The sequence below is a fragment of the Euprymna scolopes genome, chromosome 10, assembly GCF_053919585.1.
Source record: "Euprymna scolopes isolate OS-2025 chromosome 10, ASM5391958v1, whole genome shotgun sequence".
NCBI classification, from domain to species: Eukaryota; Metazoa; Mollusca; class Cephalopoda; order Sepiida; family Sepiolidae; genus Euprymna; species Euprymna scolopes.
The window spans coordinates 4245817-4254352 of NC_136491.1; the positions used below are offsets into that span (position 1 = coordinate 4245817).

The 8536-nt window shown below is 44.5% G+C and overlaps 1 protein-coding gene across 2 annotated transcripts; it reads left to right on the plus strand.

Annotated features, from left to right (window-relative positions):
- The first annotated feature begins 1108 nt into the window (after window positions 1-1108).
- LOC145285788 (uncharacterized) lies at window positions 1109-8202 on the plus strand. Of its 2 annotated transcripts, none has more exons than XR_013869073.1 (2): window positions 1109-7932; window positions 8158-8202. XR_013869073.1 is itself a non-coding variant. In XM_080134158.1 (2 exons), the coding sequence occupies exon 2, from the start codon at window positions 1925-1927 to the stop codon at window positions 7472-7474; it is 5550 nt and encodes a 1849-aa protein (XP_079990284.1). In that variant the 5' UTR covers window positions 1109-1424; window positions 1650-1924; the 3' UTR covers window positions 7475-8202. The 2 variants fall into 2 exon arrangements, 1 of the variants encoding a protein (XP_079990284.1); XM_080134158.1 differs by having other exon boundaries at window positions 1109-1424; window positions 1650-8202.
- The last annotated feature ends 334 nt before the right edge of the window (window positions 8203-8536 follow it).

The window sequence follows — 8536 nt, forward strand, 5'->3', positions numbered from 1 at the left end:
AGTAATGTGATTGTAACCAAATAATAAAGGTATTGGAACCAAATAATAATGTGATTGTAACCAAATAATAATGTTATTGGAACCAAATAGTAATGTGATTGGAACCAAATAATAATGTTATTGGAACCAAATAGTAATGTGATTGGAACCAAATAATAATGTGATTGTAGCACAATGACCGTTGATTGCATTCTTTTGATTTACTAAGATTCTTTAGAAGACTCACGAATTTCAATTCGAACTCGCAACTTATGAAGTAATGGATATATGGTGCAGTAAAACAATGGACATCTTCCAATAAGTATAACACAAAAATCTCCGTAGTGAAGCAGTTTTTACTCTATTTGAATATAAACAAATAAAGAAGAAATCATATAAATAGGATATACTTCATTCTGAGAGTACATTCGTACGATGCGCAGTGAGTTTGTGAAAACCATTAAAATGAAATCAAGATTTTATGCCTTTGAAGAGAAAATGAATGACTTCTACGTTAAATTTGAAACCAAAGAGGGAATTATTTTCTGCTTTTGCATTCTATCCTAATTAAATCGGTATCATGGCGTTCGTTCCGCTACTTAATAACTAACAATTAGATTACAGTTCGGCGATCCTTTGGGGAAATGCAAATAAAAGACAATTAACTGCTTTTCAGTGCATACACAATTAGAATAAAGAGAGAGAGAGAAAGAGAGAGAGAAAAAAAAACATTCCTAATTCCGGTGATGAGCTTATCATTTTGAAATCGTTAGAATGGATTTCAATTAATCGCTAATAAAATCGATTGTCTTCCATTTTCCACGGTTTGACGATTTCCTTTAAAAAGGCGCTATTAATTTCACTTAGTATTATCACAGCAGCTGTTTACTATTAATTTCTCATTGATATTAGTGTTAGATTATGCCGGGGCAACATCCGGTGGGCTTGCTGATAGTCTATTTCGAAAATAGACTATTAATATTATTAAAAAGTGAACGTTAAATAAGGAATGTTATTATTGTGTAAACTGTTACTTAAAAAATGGTATGCAGAGAAAATGTTTGAAAGAAGCATATTTAGTAAAATATTTAGGTTAACTTAGAACAATCAAGGAGGGAATGTTGTTATGGCCGCCCCGCAACCGGAACTTTTTTCATCAGTGGCAGGCTTTCACTTTTCACCGGTTTTTTCCTTGTTATTGTTTTTATTCACGCTGCGACGTGACTTTCTTTATCTTTTTGCTTTTTACTTTCTCTGGTCTTTTTCTGTCGTTAATTTCCCTTCAGCTTAACTTAATCTATTTCCGGAAGATTTATTCTATTTCTTTAAATAATAAGGATCGTTGTCTCCACGTGACCGGCGCTTCCGCGGGTTTTTTAACTAGTGCAACTTGGAAGCTTCGCACGCGCTTCTTCCTTCTTCAACCCTGAGTGTGAGATTAACTAGTAAGTCTTGTTTCACTTCAATTCTCCAACTATTTTTGCTATTAAGTTCAATATTAATTCATTCATATTTTTTCTACCATTCGTCAATTAACCACTAACTTAGAACCGTACGCGAATTTTCCATGTGTTATGTAGCTAGCCCCCTTTTCTTTCCTTCTCTTTATTCTACTTATTTTTTCCTTCTGCGTCGCAACGTGACTTATTATTGTTTTTTATTTCTTTCAGAAATTTTACCTGTTTCACGGAATAAAATTCCCTTTCTACTATAAATGGAATTGGTTTTTCTTTCGGTGTTTCCGAGTTTATGCTGGCTGTCTAAACCAAATGTCAATGGCATTTTTGGGGAGGGCAGCACAGTAAAATTTTAGTTACTTGCTCCAGGTTAGAAGCGGATACAGGGCCATTAAATTTCGGCGTTCCAGACACCGTCTCTTCTATCTTTTACACAGCCAACTCCTTCCTAGTGTTAGAACACACGTGTGATATCGGACTACCCAGCAATGGACAAAAGGTCATCGTCCTCCTATCGGACTCGCTCAAGGGTGTCCTCCTCCACCACCTCATCTAAGGTCATAGCAGAACTAGAAATGGCCAGAACCAATTTACAGTTCACCCACAGACAGAACAAGCTTAGGGAGGCTTGGCTTCAAACACAAGCAAAGATGGAGTCGGAAGAACGACTACTGGAAGCCGAAAGAGAGGTGCCCATGAAGGAGGCTGCAGCCAGGGCCTTCCTTGAGTCGGAGCGAGCGGCCAGTGACCTAGGATCTAGCAGATCCAGTATTATCATCGACCAAGAGCCTGCCGACCCCATACAGCGCACACAAGACTACGTGGAAAAACTAGTCAAGGGAGTACAAATGCTGTCACCTACAGCAGCACCATTTGAACCACCTAAGACACAAGAATGTCTAAAACTCCCCCAAAAAGAAATTCCCGACACCTTCTGCCAAGGTCTAAATATATATCACCCAACTCATCAGGAGCGTGTCAACACAGAAAATGGTGACAGCACCAAAGAGATTATGCGCCACTTCACCATGCGGGAATATATATGCCAAAGCATGGTGAATTTCACTGACCAAGCCAAGGATTACAGAGCTTGGAAACGTTCCTTCTGCAACTCCTTTGGCGATGTGACACTAAAACCCAGCGACGAAATGGACATGCTGGTGAGATGGTTGGGACCTGCGTCTGCTCAACACGCAAAGCGTCTGAGGAATGCCCACATAAACAATCCCGACAAGGGTCTCCAGGAAATTTGGAAGCGCCTAGACAAATGTTATGGGTCTCCGGAGGCCATTGAGGATTCCCTCTTTGAAAAAATAAATCAGTTCCCTCGCATCGGCCGAGATTACCATCGACTGAGGGAATTTAGTGACCTCCTCACAGAACTGCAGGCTGCCAAGGATGACGGTGGACTTCCTGGACTGAGGGTCTTGGACACTGCAAGAGGCCTTAAGTCCATAGTAGAGAAGCTTCCCTTTAACCTAAGAGAGCAGTGGACTACCCACGGCACTGCATTTAAGCGGAAACACCAGGTGCCCTTTCCCCCGTTTGCGGTCTTTGCACAATTCGTCGAACAACAAGCAGACGACCGGAACGACCCAGGTTTTTGCTTCGAGGACGAGACCCACCCTACCGGAAGGATAGAGAGATATTCCAAGGGAAGGAACCACGTCTCTATCAACAAGACCCAAGTCACACCCGGGGCTATAAATGAGGCATGCCCCATACACAAACTGCCACACCCACTGAGCGCCTGCCGAGCTTTCAGACAAAAAGCCCTGGAGGACAGAAAGGCGTATTTGGTTCAAAACCATCTCTGCTTTCGTTGCTGCTCGTCTAGTCACACGGCCAAGAACTGCGAACATGGCGGTGTATGTGAAGAATGTGGCAGCAACGAACACAGCACTGTTCTTCATCCTTATCCCGCGCAGAACTCATCGCCTGCTAACACCATGCCTCACCACGGCGGGGAGAGACATAATGTCGAAACCCATTGTACAGAGGTATGCGGCAAAAACCAAAACAAGAGATCCTGCGCAAAGATCTGTCTAGTCAGAGTTTACCCAGAAGGACAAAGGGTCAAGGCAAAAAGGATGTATGCAGTGATTGACGAGCACAGTAACCGGTCACTGGCACATCCGGAATTCTTTAAAGTCTTTCACGACAACGGACCCATATCGGCGTATTCGCTGAGGACTTGCGCTGGCTTCACGGAAACATCTGGTAGGAGAGCGCAAGGATATAGGGTAGAATCATTGGACGGCAAATCAAATCTACCACTTCCTACGCTGATTGAGTGCGCTGACATACCAGACAACCGGTCAGAGATCCCTACACCCGAAGCAGCTCGCTATCACAAACACCTGTCGCACATCGCAGAAGAGATTCCGGATTTGGATGACACGGCTCCCATCTGGATTCTCTTGGGCCGCGACATAATTGATGTCCACAAGGTTCGCGCCCAAGTTAATGGTCCTCAGAACGGACCTTACGCTCAACGGCTAGACATGGGCTGGGTGATAGTGGGTGACGTGTGTCTCGGAGGAACTCACAGGCCCTCTATTGTAAACACCTTCTTCACCAAGGGTGAAGTACGTGGTCGACCAACCAACTTTGAAAGATGCCCCTGTTCATTTCAGGCCAAGGACACATTCTATAAAACGGAGATGGGGCATTCAGTCTTTCAACTATCGGCAAACGACGAGCAGCTGACCCACTCAATAGAAGACGAAACCTTCATCGAGATCATGAAGGAGGAAGTGAGAAAGGATGACAATGGTAGTTGGGTAGCACCCCTTCCTCTCAAGCCATACCGTCGCCGATTACCAAATAACAAGCCTCAAGCTGTTAAACGCCTCCATTCACTCCTTCGCCAGTTCGAAAGGAAGCCACAGTTAAAACAAGACTTCTTCTCCTTCATGAAGGGAATATTCGAAAAGGAACAGGCAGAGGTAGCTCTTCCACTGCCAAGCAACAAAGAAATCTGGTATCTGCCCATGTTTGGAGTTTATCACCCCAAAAAGCCGCATAAGATAAGAGTCGTGTTTGACTCCAGTGCCCAACATATGGACAGGTCCCTAAATGAGAACCTGCTGACTGGACCAGACCTAACCAACAACTTAGTCGGAGTCCTCCTCCGTTTTCGACAAGAACCTGTGGCATTCATGGCCGACATAGAACAAATGTTCTTTTGCTTCTTTGTAAAGAAGGAACACCGAGACCTCTTACGCTTTCTTTGGTACAAAAACAATGATCCAACCCAGAGAATTATTGAATATAGAATGAAGGTTCATGTGTTCGGAAATAGACCATCTCCAGCTGTGGCAACTTATTGTCTTAGAAAGTCCGTGGAGGGGGAGAATGATCCAACAGTTGTTAAATACATCCAGCGAGACTTCTACGTGGATGATGGTCTCAAGTCAGTGGCTACAACCGCAGAGGCCATCTCCCTGCTGAAAAAAACGCGCAAAGTCCTCTCAGCCTCCAACTTGAGGTTACATAAAATAACGTCAAATAGAAAAGAGGTTCTCGATGCCTTCCCTTCTGAAGATCTCGCTACTGGTGTCAGAGATCTAGATCTCGATGAAGATACAATACCAATGCAACGCAGCCTAGGATTGGATTGGAACCCAAAAAGCGACTGTTTCAGTTTCAACGTCTCACAAGAGAAGAAGCCATACACGCGCAGGGGCGTCCTATCCACAATCAACAGTCTGTACGATCCCCTCGGCTTTGTGGCACCTGTCATCATTCAGGGTAAACTTATTTTGCGCGAATTGATGGCAGACAGTTTCGACTGGGACACTCCCTTACCACCTCAGAAAGAACAACATTGGACGAACTGGCGCAACTCCCTTCAAGCATTACGGGAACTACAGATATCAAGACCTTATACTCGTAGGTCTCCAACTGGTGCTCTCTGCAAACAACTATGCATATTCTCAGACGCCTCCACTAAGGCTATAGCCGCAGTGGCTTACCTGAGAATCCTTTACCCGGATGGCACTTGTGAGGTGGGATTTACCATGGGTAAGTCCAAATTAGCCCCACAACCTGAGGTCTCGATTCCCCGATTGGAACTGTGTGCAGCGGTCCTCGCAGTAGAATTAGCCGAGATGGTTATCTCAGAGCTGGATATCCAAATCAACTCAACCCTATTTTTTACCGATAGCAAGGTCATCCTTGGCTATATAAACAATGAGCAACGGCGCTTTTACGTGTACGTCAGCAACCGAGTACGACGCATTCGCAGCTCATCACAGCCAAAGCAGTGGCACTATGTGCCCACAGACAAGAACCCAGCTGACTGCGGAACCAGATCGGTACCTGCCGCCCAGCTCTCGACCACAGCTTGGCTTAACGGACCATGTTTCATCTCTGACCCTTCCTTTGAATGTCCTAGACCAGACTCCTATCCTCTCCTGAATCCTGAAAACGACAGCGACGTTCGTCCCACAGTGGCAAGTTACACCAGCCACTGTTTCCCTCCTTCACTTGGTGCCCATCGATTTGCCAGATTCTCCACATGGAAGACCCTAAATAGGGCAATTGCTCGTCTGATCCATATCACTGCATCATTCCACATGACACCTAACACCAGCCCCTGTGAAGGATGGCACTACTGTCAAACCCCTCTTTCCGCAGAAACGATGAGGCAAACGGCTAAAGTCGTTCTCCGGTCAGCACAAAGAGAAGCTTATGCATCTGAAATTTCTTGCCTGAACGAACACAAACGACTCCCTAAGACCAGCACCCTCACAAAATTGGACCCGTTTCTGGACAGCGAAGGTCTACTCAGAGTTGGAGGCCGCACACGTAGAGCAGGTCAAGAGCACGGCGACGCGCACCCGCTCATACTATCCGGCAAGCTTCATACAACCACTCTGCTTGTCCGACACCACCATGTGTTAGTACATCACCAAGGTCGCCACTTTACAGAAGGTGCAGTACGTTCGGCTGGATTCTGGATTGTTGGAGGAAAGAGGTGTATCAGTAGAATGATACACTACTGCGTCATTTGTAGGAAACTCCGAGGACCAATGCAAGTGCAGAAAATGGCGGATCTACCGGAAGATCGTTTGTCCTGTGAACCCCCTTTTACTAACGTCGGGCTAGACGTGTTTGGACCCTGGCCCATTACTGCACGCCGAACCAGAGGGGGTTTAGCCCATAGCAAGAGATGGGCCACCCTATTCACCTGCATGACGACAAGAGCCGTCCACATTGAGGTCTTGGAGTCATTAGATACCTCCAGCCTAATCAATGCCCTGAGACGTTTTTTCTCTATCCGAGGCCCCGTGAAGATAATCCGTTCAGACCAAGGCTCCAATTTCATTGGAGCGAGAAAGGAGCTCGAGATCAGCCCCACTCTGAATACAGAGGCAGTAAACAGACACCTCTCAAACCATGGCTGCTCCTGGCTGTTCAACCCTCCACATGCACCACACATGGGCGGCGTGTGGGAAAGGATGATAGGGTTAACAAAGAGAATCCTAGATTCTATGTTGCTTCAACACGGCAGCTCTAAGTTGACCCATGAGGTGCTTACTACCTTTCTTGCTGAGGTAGCCGCTATCATTAACAACAGACCTCTCGTCCCTGTTTCCTCAGACCCTGAAGATCCAGTTCCGCTAACCCCCTCAACACTCCTAACTCAAAAGATTGGATTCTTGCCTGCTCCCCCGGGCCAATTTGACGTGAAAGACGTCTCTAGGCGACAATGGAGGCATGTGCAGCATTTGGCCCAGACCTTTTGGAACCGGTGGAAAGGTCAATACATACCCCTTGTACAATCCCGCAGCAAATGGACTGCCAACATGCCTAACCTGAAGGCTGGCAGTGTGGTCCTTTTAAAGGATCATGAGGCCAAAAGAAATGAATGGCCTGTAGGGATGATCACCAGAGTGATGGAAAGTAAAGACGGAAGGGTACGTCAGGTCGAAGTAAGAATACACAAGAACAATTGTAGCAGACTCTTCCTAAGACCAGTAACAGAGACTGTGCTTCTCCTGCCCCCATGCACACCTGATCCGGCCATATGACCTACGTCCCCAACCTTAATTCTCTTGGTATTTGCTGACTGTTCCCTTCCCTCCTCTCTTTTCTTCTTGTAAAAAAAAAAAAAAATGTAGCCGAACTATTTCGACTTATGAGATTTTTCAATCTCAGACGGGGAGTGTTATGGCCGCCCCGCAACCGGAACTTTTTTCATCAGTGGCAGGCTTTCACTTTTCACCGGTTTTTTCCTTGTTATTGTTTTTATTCACGCTGCGACGTGACTTTCTTTATCTTTTTGCTTTTTACTTTCTCTGGTCTTTTTCTGTCGTTAATTTCCCTTCAGCTTAACTTAATCTATTTCCGGAAGATTTATTCTATTTCTTTAAATAATAAGGATCGTTGTCTCCACGTGACCGGCGCTTCCGCGGGTTTTTTAACTAGTGCAACTTGGAAGCTTCGCACGCGCTTCTTCCTTCTTCAACCCTGAGTGTGAGATTAACTAGTAAGTCTTGTTTCACTTCAATTCTCCAACTATTTTTGCTATTAAGTTCAATATTAATTCATTCATATTTTTTCTACCATTCGTCAATTAACCACTAACTTAGAACCGTACGCGAATTTTCCATGTGTTATGTAGCTAGCCCCCTTTTCTTTCCTTCTCTTTATTCTACTTATTTTTTCCTTCTGCGTCGCAACGTGACTTATTATTGTTTTTTATTTCTTTCAGAAATTTTACCTGTTTCACGGAATAAAATTCCCTTTCTACTATAAATGGAATTGGTTTTTCTTTCGGTGTTTCCGAGTTTATGCTGGCTGTCTAAACCAAATGTCAATGGCATTTTTGGGGAGGGCAGCACAAATGTGGTGTTCAATATGTTTCTATGAAATAATAAAACGTGATTTAAAAAATCACGTTAAAATATGTGAGTTTTATTATGTCATAGCAAGGATTAATTTGGTTATATACGAGCATAGTTAGGAGATATATAGAAAGACAGACAATCGAAGTCGAAAGAGGTGCAGATACAGTCTCCAAATCAAAATGGCTTCAAGTAGAGGGGGCAAAAATGGTGATAGTGTCAGCGTTGCAACTTTCCAAGATGTGA

Coding starts and splice junctions, on each gene's coding strand:
- LOC145285788 (XM_080134158.1), top strand. CDS start 1,925: ATGGACAAAAGGTCATCGTCCTCCTATCGGACTCGCTCAAGGGTGTCC.